The sequence below is a fragment of the Etheostoma spectabile genome, chromosome 4 (genome assembly GCF_008692095.1).
Source record: "Etheostoma spectabile isolate EspeVRDwgs_2016 chromosome 4, UIUC_Espe_1.0, whole genome shotgun sequence".
Classification (NCBI taxonomy): Eukaryota; Metazoa; Chordata; class Actinopteri; order Perciformes; family Percidae; genus Etheostoma; species Etheostoma spectabile.
In genome coordinates, this window is record NC_045736.1 from 20,993,214 (window position 1) to 21,010,313 (window position 17,100).

The 17,100-nt window shown below is 38.8% G+C and overlaps 2 protein-coding genes across 3 annotated transcripts; both read left to right on the top strand.

Annotated features, from left to right (window-relative positions):
- The first annotated feature begins 601 nt into the window (after nucleotides 1-601).
- prelp (proline/arginine-rich end leucine-rich repeat protein) lies at nucleotides 602-9,718 on the top strand. Of its 2 annotated transcripts, none has more exons than XM_032513315.1 (7): nucleotides 602-718; nucleotides 6,410-6,845; nucleotides 6,934-7,119; nucleotides 7,236-7,393; nucleotides 7,533-7,729; nucleotides 8,754-8,829; nucleotides 8,996-9,718. In XM_032513315.1, exons 2-7 carry the CDS (start codon nucleotides 6,414-6,416, stop codon nucleotides 9,084-9,086), a joined length of 1,140 nt encoding a protein of 379 aa, XP_032369206.1. In that variant the 5' UTR covers nucleotides 602-718; nucleotides 6,410-6,413; the 3' UTR covers nucleotides 9,087-9,718. The 2 variants fall into 2 exon arrangements, with proteins under 2 accessions (XP_032369206.1, XP_032369205.1); XM_032513314.1 differs by having other exon boundaries at nucleotides 613-705.
- A 3,427-nt stretch (nucleotides 9,719-13,145) lies between these two features.
- On the top strand, nucleotides 13,146-15,473 carry il19l (interleukin 19 like). The gene is made up of 6 exons (XM_032513316.1): nucleotides 13,146-13,175; nucleotides 13,535-13,723; nucleotides 13,912-13,974; nucleotides 14,141-14,293; nucleotides 14,383-14,445; nucleotides 15,312-15,473. Exons 2-6 carry the CDS (start codon nucleotides 13,559-13,561, stop codon nucleotides 15,402-15,404), a joined length of 537 nt encoding a protein of 178 aa, XP_032369207.1. The 5' UTR covers nucleotides 13,146-13,175; nucleotides 13,535-13,558; the 3' UTR covers nucleotides 15,405-15,473.
- Nucleotides 15,474-17,100: the final 1,627 nt, after the last annotated feature.

Genomic DNA, 17,100 nt, shown 5'->3' on the forward strand with positions numbered 1-17,100 from the left:
TCAGCTGGACCTAAGTAATAAGACTGTTTGAGTTTACTGATACGGGGAGAAAAGAAAACTGACACAGAAAAAATGACGTGGAGTGGAGTGACGATGGATGCTGCTAATGAAAAGCACATGACTGGGTATGAGTGCAGTCATCTCAACAATAGCAGAGTGGGTGGGAGACAGAGAGATGCAAGTACAATTGGGCTTTCCCTAACAGAGGTTCACTGTTCACAGCCTTTTCCCAAGGAACACATGCTTATGCATACACACAAATATGTGCATACACACAAATATGTAAACTAGCCTGTGCACACTGTCTATTTGAGAGACACACTCTCATGCTATGCAGCAACAGAACAAAAATAATAACATACTGTGACACAGTGCAGACACATGAAAGAGCCCGCAGTCTTCCAGATAGAATTAAAATTAAACCTCACTGGCCCTTAGCCGAGCAGAAGGGGAGAAAGAACCACTGTGACCTTCAGTGGGAAAAATGCAGCAAACAAACCCAATAGGCAGCTTGTCCACCCAAGTAGAGAGAGAGAGAGAGAAGAGAGAGAGAGAGATGGGGGGGTAGAGGGAGAGGCAGAGGGAAAGGAGGTTTGGGACAGAAAGAAACAGAGGAGGAGGGAGAGAGAGGGAGGGGAAGGAAAAGAGTGAGAGAGGCAGAGAGAAGAAAAGACACAAAACTAGTGATTTGACAAAAGAGGGCAGGTACCAGAGGCAGGTAAGAAAGTTTATTTGTTATTTTTTAAGGGAGGGCTGTTTTAGATGGGACATTATCAATAAGATAAGAATTCAGACAGGAGTGTGTTTGTTTGTTAAACAGCGAGAGGCCGAAAGATCAGTGAAGCCTACATGTGTGTTTGTGGACTAGGGGGGGAATCCTGGCACAGGCACAGCTTAGCCATGCTGGTGTGTTTCTATAGAAACGCTGTGCCATACAAAGTGGTACTCTATCCTCCAGGGAGCCGCAGCACACTTCAACTCTGCTAGTGCTTTTCTCCACTTCTGCGCACTCATCTTCATTTCAAATAAAACTGAAAAGGAATATTCTGAAAATGTGACAGAAAGTTCTCAGGCATGCAGCTTTTTTTTCAAAATCCCTGCCTGGAGTCAAACAGTGTACTGTAATAGGGTTGAACATTTAAAAATCCCTCTGTGAAGAATGTAAAAGGAAAAAGATTGATCTTGGTGAGCTGGCTAATGTTGAGGACAAAAAAGAAGTGATGACAGCATCCAGTCAGGTAGGACAACAGACTGAAGTATGAAGTGTAGATTCATGTTTTTTTTACTCTAAATTTAATTTAAAATAGTGTAATTTTATCTGAATTACTTCATCAATGTTTTTTGTCAGTGCACCTTCCAACTCCTATACTGCACATCGTCGCCGTACCATGTAGATCCAACCTTTGCACAGCCACTGCAGGACTGCCCCACCTACACTACTAATGCAGAGTATCTGCTGCTGATGAGGGTTTAAAAAGGAGGGCAGATACTTCTGAAACTATCATATTTCTGGTGCATGTATACCAATGCATTTTAATATTGAGTCCGTTTTTTTTTCCCACTTTCTAAACGACAGTGGGCACAACTGGAGCTACGTTGTGCAAAACTCTAACTACAGTCTGCACAGCAGCAGTTCATGTGGACCAAACTCTAGTTTGTTTTTCATTGCTTGAGCACAGTTTTTATCCGATGCTCTTTTTGATCACATACCTTTAGTTTTAACCTTTTTTACAGTCATTCCATAAACTACTACAGGCAAAATAAAATGATATATCTATTGAAGCAAACTGAAAACTGTATTTTCATACCTTTTTGTTTCCTAAAAAAATTGATATAAAGAATTTCACTCTTTTCTTAAGAGAAACTATTGATTAGTGTGAAGTCACTTACCATAAATTATTCAAACTGTAAAGATTAAAAGTTTGTGAGTTATGTATTGGTGTTTGATACTAGTGTTTTTACTTACAGTGTGTTCTGTTGTTTCAATGAGAACTGTTCTTAGTGTTTGGCTGCACTGAGCCTGTTTTGAGACATGTGAAAAGTTGTGTTGTTTGGAAGGAGTTTTGCAAGTGATGTGAACTGTTTAGCTCAGGTGACTGTTGGTAATGCAGACAGTAGTTTGAGTTTAGCTTTAGCTGATCGAAAAAAAACTAAAGTTAACGTGTATTGCCCATAATAGGTAAGAGATGAGTGGTAAAAAGATTTTCATGATGGCACATACACCGTAGGTATTTGCATTTTTATATTTTCAGATATCTGACTTAGATCGCTGAATTCAGCTGTGCATGACGTGGCTCTTTTTCAAGGATTCATTTAGTGGTCTGTCAAAACAAAAGTAATATTTACACTTAGATCAAGGAATGACAGTGCCTGTTCTGCCAACAAAAGAAACAAAATGAATAGGGAAGAGCTCCTACTCAAGAACTTTGTGGTAACAAAGAGCTTTCAGCTGAGAATTATGTTTGTTTTTTTAAATCTCCTGTCACACATGGACATCTCAAGAGGACTTTTGCCCAGTACGAGTACTCATAGCACTAAAATGTATATGTAAGTGTGTGCTGCAGTTCAAATATCTTCAATTGTACTGGGTCTGATATAAAGATATAAATAATATGTTGGACATAGATGTTAAAAAGCACAATTAAGACATCTTCAATTGTCAGAAAGTAGATATTTTGACATATGCTTTACATACAGTGCATATATAATGATATATTGATATTGAGTTGTGGATAGTCTCAATGTTAGCCGACTTTTTTGGAATTTGCATATTTTAGATACGGAAAACTGACATGCAAGGTTCAAAATGCAATGTTAGCCCTGGAAACAGCAATTGAGAATACATTCCCACCAATAGACCCATTTAGTAGTTCTTCTGGCAGCAGTTGGAGATTAACAATGTGTCGTGGAATTTGCAGCTTTTTTGTACAAATGCAAATATAAAAATTGGGATTCTGCATTTCCATGACAACTGGACAAACTACATCTGCGATACAGCTGTGATATAATCAAAAGCTTCAGGACACTAAATGGACCTTGCATGTGTGACCTGTGTTTTTAAAAGGAGGATGCACTTAAATATCACAATATTTTGGGGGTTTAAAGTCCGATTAACTAGTTAATTATGGTTAGTGATGAACGAATTACAGTCATATGTAATGTGACTCTGGACAATGTATAATGATCTCTGACCCACTGTGTAGTTCTTGTACTGATCAGATTTGCCCACTGAGGTGCCAAATATTAAATCAATGAGTCAGCCATCTCTGACTTTGAGTCTTCAGTGGTTTGCCAGACTACTGATCATGACAACAGCAGCAAGAGGGGGAGGAGAGCTGGTTCTGGTTTTGAACGAGGGGCTGGGAGGTTCTGGGTGGATGAGAGGGAAAAGGAAAAGCAGTGCCAGGGAACACCATCAGTGAAAAGTTTGGTTTTGTTTTTCCAGGCGGGACAGATTATGGCTCTGAGCCTCATTCCTGCCCCGTGATTCATGTGATGTTTATCAAATTGGCCAGAGGCCTGTTCAACTGACTAAAAGTGACTAGAAACTAAGTGTGCATTTTTTTCTGAAGCATAATGTATTTTGACAGCCGTGTGGTGATTATTTACAGCAAGGTTACACTAATGTGGTTCAATGCACAGTGTTAAGACACAAATGCACACAAACAGATACATTTGAAATAGTGTAATTTAAAGGGTAAACACTTGAGATGTGTGGATATGTGTGTGTGTGTGTGTGTGTGTGTGTGTGTGTGTGTGTGTGTGTGTGTGTGTGTGTGTGTGTGGTGTGTGTGTGTGTGTGTGTGTGTGTGTGTCTGTATGTTGTGTGTGTGTCTGTGTGTGTGTGTGTGTGTGTGTGTGTGTGTGTGTGTCTGTGTGTGTGTGGTGTGTGTGTGTGTGTGTGTGAGAGAGAAGACATGAAGTCATTACATTGTACACTCACAAGACCTAAGCTAATTTAAGTTGCACACATCTGTCGTACATACGTTTTAAAAGTTATGAATTACAGTACACAAATTAATCCTGATGAAAGTCAGATGAGTCTGTATACTATCAATGTACTAAAAGATGCAAAGTAGATTCTAGACAACTAGATTGTAGACTAAAGACATTTAAAAACACTAAAGCATTATAAAAAACATGAATTGTTCTCTAAAAAGATGTGTCAGCTATAAACCTCACTTATTGTTGATTTACATCTACTTGCAACACTTTTGTATTTGCAATAAGATACACATTGTCTCCATCAGAGCCTTATTGGGATTTAGCCCAGTTTCCTTTGGCCTCTCCTGGGTCAAAGAGTCGTAACCTACCAGACCTGCAGTTTTCCCCTCCACAACACTCCCTCTGGACCAGCGCTGACAATAGAGCCTTTATCCCAAAACGTTTCATTTCCACTCCCTCACAAGCACTAATTTCCTGTACCTGTATCTGGCCTTTCTTTTCTTTGATTAGATCAAATTAAACAAATCACTGTCTACTTTCTTGCTCACTCTCTTCCACTTGTATCTTCAAGCCACAACCCCCATCTTACTTGCTTTTTTACAATTGCTATGACAATTCTTTCAATGTGTTTAACAACTTTCCCAAACTCTTAGTACAGTAAGCACAACATCTGTCTGTGTAGGCTATACAATTAACCCATTTCCTGTTGCTTTAACACAAAATGCATACAGTTAATACAAAATGTAAAATGCTTGAAAATTTTCAAACAAGGTAAACCAAGACCAAAAAAATTGATTTTTACTGACAAATTTCCAAATGCTTTCAAACTGTATGTCAGAACAGATAACATCATGTTCTGAACCTAACTTATAGGCTAAAGTCCAAGTGAACAGCTGTTCATGTTGTAAATTGAAACACAAATATATTCCCTGCATTTTACATGTTTTCCACTGTTTCTGTAAATGAGAGAAAAAGCTGATTGAACTTTTGCAAATAGATCAATCACAGCTGATTCCCATGTAGGAAACAAACTCAGCTGTTGAGGTTCTTTCAATCTCATGACCATCTTTTTACAGTATTCTTTTGTTGCAAAGTGACAAATACGCGACTCAAATCTGGACTTGACTCACATCGGGCAGTGACACATTCGATAAAGCTACGCTGAGATGGCTCCATAATTTTTGTATTGAATTTCTGCAACAAAAATAAACAAAATGCAGGCATTTACTAAACCCAACAAAACTAAAATTTAGAGAGGCTTCAAGAGAAACTGAAGTGTAAAACACAATCTATGGTCAATGCAATAAACTATTATTGTATAAGGGCAGACCTGACAAATAAAAAATGATGCAGTTTCTGAAATTACACCTGATATTAACGTTTTTATGACATTGGGCTATGACTGACCAAATGTTCCTGTTGGGAGAGAACATGTGGTAGTGTTTTGGAATAATTTTGTGATTTTGAGAAATGTTTGCAGTGTTTTGGAAGACATATGTATTGTGTTAGTGTATTATTGTATTTTGAAAATTGTGTTGGAGTTTAGTTTACAATGTGTGATTTTTAGCATGACATTAACAGTTTTGCCATTTGTGTGTTGTAGGTATGTTGGTGTGTTAAGAGTTTAGGAAAATTGCTAAAAATATTGAAACAATTGTCATAGCAATCGTAAAAAAAACTGTAACATTTATTTTAACTGGAATAATATATCACTTTATGTCACTTTGACATTGACTATACAATAACTAACACATTCACAGCAATGATGCACATACTTATTAACAATATTAAACTCTGAAGGAAACTGTAAAGGCTGTATGAAAGCTAGGGTTAACCAGCCTACTCTCTTAGTGTACATATCTTACTTATTTTCACCTCAACAACACATTGATGTCATGAATAGGAACATTTCTACTTATGTAAGAGCAGCATCAGGTGTACATACATTTGTGGAGTAAAAGGTAAAGCAGATTGCTGAAAATGTTGGTTTACATCACTACAGTCCGTGTTTTCATTATAAAATCCAAAAGAAACCTGCTTTATGTTGGCCAGTTCAAGTCTGAAAACTCTCTCTCTCTCAACACAGGTTGAACAAAAATCAGTAGGTCTTGGAAATATATAACAGTTGCTTACTGAAGTTTTCAGTGTAATCAGAGGTGCCTTCGTCTGCATTGAGCCTGTAAATGGCTGCTAATCAAGGAAGCAGGATTTGTACCCACTTGAAAGAGAGCACTGCCCCAGAGATCCCACACAGAGCGAGAGATACAAAAAAAGACCAATGTACATGATGTTAAACTTTCTGTGTGGGTGGGATGAGCTGACCGTATTGGCTAACCAGCCAAACCAAAATGACAGGTTGTGTGTTGTGGGTATACAGCTTTCTCTCTCTTAACTATTAACCCATGTAACTGTACATACAGTAGAGTCTACAAATCAACTACCTCTGTTTTGTGCGCTGTCATAGGACGATGAAGGCCGGCGCGGAACTCTTTTCTGCATTGGCTCTGTTCCTCCTTATGGGGGCGGTGTTTACCCAGAAACCTCGGCCAAGGAAGCCCACCAAGCGCCCAACCACCACCAGGAAGCCATCTGTCCCAAAGCCTGCTGTACCGGCACAGCCAGAGCCCCAGGAGCCCACAGACTTCCCCCCTCCCATCCTGGGCCCGCCCTCCATGTTTCCTGACTGCCCCCGAGAGTGTTTCTGCTCCCCGAGCTATCCCAATGCTCTCAACTGTGAGAACCGAAACATCCGTGTGATCCCTGTCATCCCATCAAGAGCCCACTACTTGTACCTGCAGAACAACTACATCTCAGAAGTGACAGCAGAGGCGTTCCTTAACGCCACTGAGATCCGCTGGGTCAACTTGGCTAATAACCGCATTCACCGAATAGACAAAAACGTTAGAAGGTTTCCTTGTTTAAAATTCATGATTTGAAAATCACATGGAACCATGTATAATTGTGTTTTCTGCATCCACTCTTTTGCAGGTGTTTGAAAAGATCCCAGCACTGCTGTACCTCTATGTACAGCGTAACCACCTGAAAGAGGTACCTTCCGGTCTTCCAGCAAACCTAGAACAGCTCCGCCTCGGTAGGAATCGTATTTCTAAGATCCCCGCTGGTGCATTCAGCAAAATGGAGAACCTGACACTGCTCGACCTGTACCACAACCAGGTAAACTTCTATTTAAAAGTACCTTTGTGAGCATCTTACTATAATGGGCTGTTTCAACCATCTGTACTGCATGCATTTCTGGAGCAAACAAAAGTGCCTGATGACTTCTCTCTCAGCTGAGTGACAGTGATCTGGGAAAGAACACATTTAAGGACCTGAAGAGCCTCATGCAGCTTAATCTGGCTCACAACATCCTGAAAAAGATGCCTGCGGGCATACCTAGTACCCTAATACAGCTTTTCCTGGACAAGAACAACATAGATGACATCCCAAAGCAAGTATACAGTGCACACGTTGTCAAATAGCTGATAAACGCACACGCATGCGGCAAACACACACTGCATGCATTATTAAACAAAGGTTGGATGTCAAATTTTACAGTTGTTCTTCTCATCCATTGTTCTCTTATTCAGAGACTACTTTGAAGGCTTAACCCACCTGGCGTTTGTAAGGCTGAACTACAACCAGCTGAGTGATAAAGGTCTTCCCAAGTCTGTGTTCAACATATCCACCCTGCTGGACCTGCAACTGGCCCACAACCAGCTCGCCTCGGTTCCTTTCTTCAACAGTCACCTGGAGCACCTGCACCTCAACCACAACAGCATCGAGAGTAAGTTATCTCAGCAGCAATCTGCACCATCTTAAGGATTTGTGAGAGGTAGCAGAAGTATGGAATTTGGGGGCACAGATTCAGTTATTAGCAAGCATCAAAGGTATTTTATCAATATTAGTTTATTATGATTATAGATATATTATTAACTTTATCTAATTTAAGAAATACTATTCAGGGACCAATAACTGGCTAAATGTGTCTTAAAAAGGGGTGTTCTCTTAAAGTTGCAGATATTATATATCTTAAATAATTAATCTCATATTTATAATGTGAGCAGTGAAGGAGTGAATCCAAACACTGATCAGCTGTTATTACAACATATACACAAATAATCACTGGCCGTTGCTCCTTGTAGTATGATAGAATGTATTTAATTTACAGATTCATAATCAATACTTATTTATAGATAAACTTCTATTATCCTGCTACACTATAACAAAGGCAAAACAAGCAAGTATGTGGTGTGTGGGTGTGTGTGTGTTTGTGTGTGTGTGTGTGTGTGTGTACAGCCACGTCCATGTTTTCCAGGTGACACCATGTCAAGTTGTTTTCCCCTCCAGTGTGCATGGCTTTCAGAGTGTGACGCGTTGCGCTGTCTATACAAGCAAACATTTTATTTAATGAGTCAGTTGACTTGAACTGTCCCACTACATGTTGCCTAATCTGATTTAAACCTACCCACTCACTGGGATAAACCTACAGAGAATTTTCATTTGACGTTACAGCTCTCCAAAGTGTTTTCTTTTCAAGCTCTAACTTTACCTGGAGCTAAGTCAGTTGATCTGTTAAAATGAATGTATGATACTCATATACTGTTACTGCTACACTGTTGAATACTCAGATTGACTTAGAATGAAGACAACTGAAACAAATGTAATTCTATAAATAAATTGCCAAGATTTAAATATTAATATGATAAGCAAGTAAAGTCCTATTCAAAAAATCCTATTCAACTGGCCGATTTTTCATATTATTGCTTGTTTGAGGAATGGACATTGATGACTGTGGGTTTTCCCGGCAGGCATCAATGGCACCCTGCTCTGCCCTTATAGCCTGCAGACTGATGTGAGCGATCAGAGTCTGGTGCCCAAACTAAGGTACGTCACACTATGTCACCACTTGGCACTCATCAATACAAACTGGTACAGTGAGATCTTTGGCAGTAAGTAAATAGGAACAACAATAATTATGCCAGGAACTAATGAGTTTAAAAAACCAGTTGTCATTGTAAAGCCATCTTACACACCTGTTCTGTTGTGTCAGGTACCTGCGTTTAGACGGAAATCATCTGAGCCCTCCGATCCCTCTGGATGTCATCATGTGCTTCAGACACCTCCACTCTATTGTCATTTAGGAGAAATGTGCCTGGGGTTATGCACACATGCACACAAACCACACACGTACATTACACACACAAATACACACAGAGTCACTTTGTGCCAACTCAGTTAAAGGCAAAGCATGCTCAGTGAAAAACAAGTTATATCAATCGTAAATCCTGTTGAAAGACCAATAAATGGAAAAAATAACTGTACAGCAATGATAGTTGATTCATTGTTGCCAAATTCAAACAAATTTAAACCTTGAACTACGAATCTACAAAAAGAGAAGATATACTGAACTTTAAGGTTAGGTATTTGTTTTTGTTTGTAGACACACAATGCAAAAAAAACTTAAAGAAGTACAACGCCTGAAAATACAGGTACATTGACAGACATGCTACAAATATGGAGGGTAGTTATGTTCACTAGCAGATGTGACCAGAGTAGAGTTGCCACCATGGACAGCAAACAGACCTGCAGTCGATTTTAGAAGAACTAGTTTAAAACAAAACTACCATGTAGTAGAAACTGTCTAAATGTGCCTGTGATTTTCAAGGTATTTCATGTAAAAAATATTATTTTTATTCTTAGTCTTCTGTATATTATTCTTCTGTATAAAGAAGCTTTGTACAAATAATGGAAAATAAAACTTTTTTTCTCTGATCATTTGACAGTGTTTGATTTTTGAGATTTTATTACCACCTTCTCATACTAATCAATTACAATTACAATTCAATTCAATTCAATTCAATTCAATTATATTATATTTATAAAGCACCAAATCACAACAACAGTTATCTAATTGCGCTTTCCGTAAAGAGCAGGTGTAGACATTACTCTGATGTTATTTACAGAAACCCAACAGTTCCCACCAAGAGCAAGCACCAGGCGACAGATGCAAGGAAAAACTTCCTTTAAGACGCAAAAACCTTGAGCAGAACCATGGCTCAGGGTGGGCGGTCATCTGCCTCGACCGGTTGGGGGTGAGACAAAGAGAAAGAGAGAGAGAGAGAGAGAGAAAGAGAGAGAGAGAGAGAGAGAGAGAGAGAGAGAAAGAGAGACAGACAGACAGACAGAGAGAGAGAGAGACATGGAGAATTGTAGAGGGTGTTGAGCAGGAACATGGAGGCAGCAGGTGACTCCAACCACAGATCCAGAGCCAGAAACACCTGCAGGAAGCGTGCTCAGTGCATCATGGGAAGTCCCCCAGCAGTCTAGGCCTATAGCAGCGTAACTAAGGGATGGTTTAGGACTCTCCTGAGCCAGCCCTAACTATGAGCTTCATCAAAGAGGAAAGTCTTTAGCCTACTCTTAAATGTGGAGACGGTGTCTGCCTCCTGAACCCAAACTGGAACCTGGTTCCGCAGGAGAGGAGCTTGATAGCGGAACGCTCTGACTCCCATTCTACTTTTAAAGACTCAAGGAACCACAAGTAACCCTGACAGTTATGATATCATAGATTACGCTACCAAGCAGTATAATACACAATTTAATTTATCCCCACCTTAACCAATTATGTACATGTTATAACATCAATAATTATAAAACAGTGATATTGTAGGCAATATATTAACCCGAAATGTGTCATTCTGCACATAGTTTTTTACGTTTGAAGCAAATAGTGTGTATTTTAACTTATGCAAGTAAGATTTTGAATATAGGACTTTTACCTCCAACAGAGTATTTTTACACTGCAGCCTTGTTACTTTTACTGTAAAGTAAAAAAGTTTAAAAAAAAGTATACTATTTTAATATTTCTTCCACCACTGTGCTTCACTGATAACTCTGCAGCAGCAGACACCAACACAACTTATGTCACAGTCATTTTTAAGGAAATTGGGATTGCAAAACTAAGGAAAGTCACACTCTGTTTTAGAGTGGGATTTTTCTTACCCTGTGGAGTTTTTGACCACCAGGCCTTTGCAATGTTTCAAACTGTCTTCTCGACCTAATTTCATTTTAATATTACATGTATATACCAAACCTACAGTATGCTTAGCTAGGCTACGTGCAGAACATTGCATGTTATTTCAGAAGTGAAAGAATGGCTTTTGTTGTGGATCTGCTTTACTCTGAGCTTACTCGCTCGTCTGATACAGATCCACTCATGACCAGCTGATTTGCACGATTGACTGACTCACAAGCTCACAAGTCATCGAGGACTCGTGAGTTGTCTGCGAGGCGAGCTTGCAATGTTTCAGACTGTCTGCTCGACTGCCTAGCTAGGCTACGTGCAGAACATTTTTTGTTATTTCAGAAAGGAAAGATTGGCTTTTGTTATTGATTTGCTTTTCCCTGAGCTCGGGGAAAGACTTCACTCGTTCGTCTGAATCAGATCCACTCATGATAACGTAGCCGGCTGATTTGCGGGATTGGCTGACTCGCGCGAGCATTGACAACCCACGAGTCATTGAGGGCTTGTGAGTTCTCAAGTGAATCCCATGGTCTGCGAGCTTCCGGCTCTGAGTCTGCGGGTCGGACTGTCTCTCTGCTCACTAAGTTCCTTGAGTTGACTTGTGGAGTTGTTGTTGCCTACAAAATTGGAACAGTAGTAGCTAATGCTGCAAGAGGTTTGTGTATGGCGCTGTTGTCATTTTAGATTGGACTGTAGTAGGACTCAACTGATCCGAGTTAATGTTACCAGAGAATTGCGATTTGTGAGTCAATTTAAAGACTCAGGTTAAAGATCTGAGTGAATAGGTTTACTGCATAGTGCCCCTTTAAAGGAAGTTAATGCGTTCAAGAAAACATTCAGTATTTTTTGGTGAGAAATACTAAATGTAAACTTTTGTTAGTTCACAAGGCAACTCCGTGTGTTTAAAAATGTGACCTATGATTTGCGTGAAATTAATATATTCATATATGCGTAAAATAACATTTTGAGACAGTAAAAATGTGACTGTGACTCAATCTCATATCTCAAAATATGTAATACATAGCCTACTTTGTGTTAAAGTAGTAAAAGTGATTGATATGAACATGAAAATCTTAGACCAATAGATGATATATTCACCAGCTGTTGAAGCAGTGCCACAGATTCTGAGACATGTGATCTGGATTGTTTGACGTTTTTTCCATGTTCATAAAGCTTTGTGACGACCTCTAGTGGTTAGACAAGAGCACTAAGCATTCCTGAGCTGGGAAGTGCTGGCAGCTGTTTTTTTCTACTTACACTGACGGATGCACAGCAGTATTGGATCTGGAAATTTTCACTTCTTTATTTACATTGCTATTATGTATATTATTTCCATGACCAAAGGATATTCCTGTTCTCCATTGGACTTCCCATGCTTATGATTCTATTCACTGAATTGCATTTTCAGCAGCTATTAAAAGTTAAACCGGCCAGGTAAGTGAGCAGGTACGGTAGGTGATTCCGATCAGGACTTGTCTGACAGGAGTGATGTCACTGCCCGGTGAGAGTGCTCCTCAAGGGGATATGTCTTACAATGTGCTAAAGGAGGTTTTAGTTCCAGTAAATAGCTGAACGTCTATACAACACCTGAGAGCAGACATGGTGATCGATCAGGGAGAACATAAAAACAAATTGATAATGGTGCAAAACATGCCCATCTTTCACCCTGAAAGAATAGAGCAACACATTTTAAAAGATCATTAGCCCAATAATGAAATGAGTACGATATAACGAGTAACACACAGATGAATATATTATTCACTGCAGCGGTCCGGGTTCGAATCCTTTGCTGCGTGTCATTCCCCATCTCTCTCCCCCTTTCCTGTCTATCCACCGTCACTAATAAAGGGAAAAGCCCAAAGAAATAATCTTTAAAAAAAGAATTTAACAAATGACTTATTAAATAATTGCATCACTGACAGTGAAAGTTTCTCATTACATCCGGGAGGAGGAAATCTTTAATCATTAGTTTGTTTCCTTTCATCCAATCTGGTATTGAGACATCAGTTCCTTTATTTGCAACATACTTCCTCCTCCTGTAAACCAATTTGTGTGCGCGTACGTGCACGTGTGTGTGTGTGTGTGTGTGTGTGTCTGTGCAAGCTGTGCAATGGTGAAATCCCCCTAATTCCACTATAAGAGGAGACAGCATGGAGACACAGAAGCACATCTCTCCCAGGACTCTTCCTCTGAGTAACACACACAGGTGAGTCTAAACACAGGTGTGAGTGTGGTCTAGACCTACTCTGTCTAAAAAGTGTCCTGAGATCAATTCTGTTAGGATTTGACACAATAAATAAATTGAATTGAAATGTTGCTTGCACATGGTGTTGTGTGATAGTACGCTACAAGAAAAGAAAGGATCAGAGATTATATGCAAATACCATGTCACTTTTGAAGGAGATTATATGCTTTTAATGCTATACTGTTAAATATTAGTTTATCAACAGAAAAAAAACAGTTCTATGCATTGATTAAGTCATTTAATAAGCAAATCCTTGAGCATTTGCTGGATGCAACTTCTGAATTTTGTTCTCTATTTAACAAACAAAATGTTTCTGTTAGCTCTTCCATCCGACAACCACAGCGATGATGATGATGAAGATGCTGCTTGGCTGCTCTCTCTGCCTTCTCCTCCTGATCAGCTGTCTGAGTGAACATGTGGAGAGCAGGACCCTGAACCTTGACAGCTGCTCTGTCAATGTTCACACCCACGAACTGCGCAAATATTACACTGACATACGATCAAAAGTGGTGAGTTTATTGCACACACACTCTTCAAACCACTGACTCAAATTAAATAATAGAAATCAACAAATGCAGCATCCACCATAACATGCAGGCCCAATCACTTTACCACACAATCATATCAGAAACTGTTCACAGCAAACACCTATCAGCAAAGAGATTCTCACTTGTTCTCTGTGGACTTTGCGTTACAGATAGAAGGAGACAGTGAGATCGGAGTGAAACTTCTGGACAAATCTCTGATGAAGCATGTTCAGGTGAGTCTTTTACCATGTAGAGCTGGAATTCTTTCTATCCTAATTTCCTGTTCCGATTCTGAATATTTCTCTGTTCTAAATGATAAAGGCTTTGTAAACAATGTGTGAGTATGTAACATGAATGTGTGAGAGCTGCTGTAATCTGACCTTCATGTGTCTCTATCAGGATGGTCAAAAGTGCTGTTTCCTACGTCTTGTGCTGCGTTTCTACGTAGAGAGAGTGTTCAGCAACTACGCCTCTTCTCAGCCGCAGCAGCAACGCTGCTCCAGCGCTCTGGCCAACGCTTTTGTCAGCCTCAGAAGAGATATACATAAATGTGTAAGTTACCTGTTCAAAAACTAAGGTGTTAAATCTTTAGTTATAAACACCAATAATGTGTATTAATAATTGTGCTTTGTTCTGAGCAGCACTGCCACTGTGTAGAGGACACACAGAGAACAGTCGACTCCCTGCATGCCGAGTTTATTAAGGTATGTAGATGAGGGGGCAAATTAATTCACTTTTTTAAATGATATTTCAATTGGTTTTCAGTAGCGTTATGGGATACAGGTGTGGTCCAATTCAAACATATTCTATTTTGAAGAGTTTAGATTATTTACTTAGATTACTTACTGCCAATAGATTATTTAAAATACATTAGGTATTACTTACTAATATCTTAACCCTTACATTGTGTCAGGGTGAAATTTGACCCATTTTCTGATAAGTAAAAGGTACCATTTATTTTTTATTGGATCAATGCTTCATGATATCTCCAGAAATAGCTATTCTAACAAAACCAAATATGTGACAGTTTTAGTAAATACTTTAAAAAGTCTTTAAATGTTATTATATATATAATTGAACGAGTGGTCTATTTTAAGTTGAAAGGTCCATTGGGCCAAAGAAATTAAAAGTTTAAAACAGACTTTGGATTCAAATCAATACATAATAAGTTAGCTTTGAAGATAAAAACTTTATTGGATCATAATAATGGGTTTATTTTGTATTTTCGGCCGAGGTTAATCACGAGTCAGTCTTGTCCCGTTAACACAGAAATTACAATTATGAGGGTTAAAGGAATAAAGATGGGATTTGCAAAATAATGTCATCAATACGAATATGTAGTTCTGTATGTTACCCAAAATCTGACACAGTGCACTCCTAAAAACTCAAAGAGGTTAAAATAATGTGGTTTCTTATCAAAAGATTTTTTAGGTATTTATTTAAATATCTAATATTTTTGGCTTAATATCCTGACTGTCCAAACCCAACTCTTATTTGTTTCTATACAGAAATGCCCATCATTAAATCCACTGTTCTCTCTGTCCTTTTTCCATTTCTTTCCATTGAGCAGTTAGAAATAAACCAGGCGGCACAGAAGGCCATGGGAGAACTGGACACTGTGCTGGAGTGGCTGGAGGGACTCAGCCAGAAAACACACACTTGATCAGTCAGAAGTGCCTGCAGTCTCCAAGCTAACGTCAGATATGGAACTTCTGATGTGACATTACTTGTACTTGAATTAATTTAATAATTATTTCATCCACTAACATGTGGACATTTTTTTATACAATATTTATGAAATATTATATATATTATATATATTGACATAAGTGTATATGCATTCATAGTTATCATTAAGTATGTGTGCTTCTACTGTACGGTTAGCAGACACTGTAACAATGGTTTAATTTAAACTTCAATAAAAAAATACTCTTACTCACTGACTTTGAGTGTTTCCTTTCAACACAAAGACTTCTGTCTGCTCTTCTCTGTAAAATTACATAAGCATTATAAGCATTAAAAGTATCAAAGGTCAAATTACTCATTCTGTAGAAGAAATGGCTCCTGTGACTGGTATTTTATTATACGAGGCGGCTACGAGATGGCATGCTGCTGCTGCTAGCTCACCATGTTTTTGTTGCCCTTAACTCTGCTTCTGAGACTGCACAATCCAGAGGACCAAGGACCTTCGCCTATTAAGCCGACTGTAGCCTATTTAATTTGGTAATGGCAAAGAGAGAGGTGTGAGGGCTTTGTTTGTCTCAAAACCTTTGCTTATCATAATCAAATAATAGTTAGTAGCCCATGTGGTTACATCAGTTTTCCATCCTCTTACAGAGAAATTACTTTCCTACAAAAAATCTTTGACATCAAAAACTCATGTAAGTGTCAGGGACCTTGAAACTGTGTTCAAGCCCACCACATCTTATTGAATAATGTAAAATTACAGGGGGAAAATTTCATAGTTTGGCTCAACTACACCGTGCGCCTGCCTCGACATTATGCTTGTACCAGTCTGTATCCTCGATGTTCCACTTGCGTGATTGCGCCAAAGCCGCAGGAAATTCCACCGGATTTTACTCTTGTCGGCCGGATGTCCGTTACCTTAAAACTTTAAACAGTAATAAAACCGAGGTTCTCCTCATTGGTACTGAATCCACACTATCCAAAGCCCTAACAGGAAACTCCAGCAAAAATATACAAAAAATTGTAAATTTGTTACATAACAATTGAATGTGCTTCAAAGCAGACGTGTTGTATTAATTAATATGCACAACTCACTATGGAGAGCAGACACAGAGAACGATCAAGGTGTGTAGTTCATTGAACAACCACTCACAAACATTCTCACAGTTGATTGCAAAGTGTGCTAAGTAAACCCCAGAAGCAATTTAATTTCACTTCTGTAAAGATAATTTAGTAGTTGATTTTAAGACAAGTTAGACATTTCATGTCTAAATCACAAAATATCTGGTGTAAAATATCACTTAATATTATCTCAAATAACCTGAACAAACAGCCAATCAGGATTTCATTTGGGGTTCACAGTGACCTACAATTTATTCTCGTAGACTGTATGACTTTTTAGTTGGTTTTAATCTATCTTCCAAGAAATTAATTAATTAATACTTTGAGAAAAAGCTGTATTTTTGTCAATTAATATGTTACACATTTCAGTGTATTTTGTAAGGATTTCAAAATGTAATCACATTCTAAAATGACTTTACTCCTGGCTGAAATACTACAGTACTGCGTTGTGGAGATGGGCAGGTTTTGCATTCAGCGGCAGGGGAGAGGTCAAATCGTTAAGCAACTGAACTGTTTGCTAGAGAAGCCGGGCAACCTGAGGTGTTCGGTTG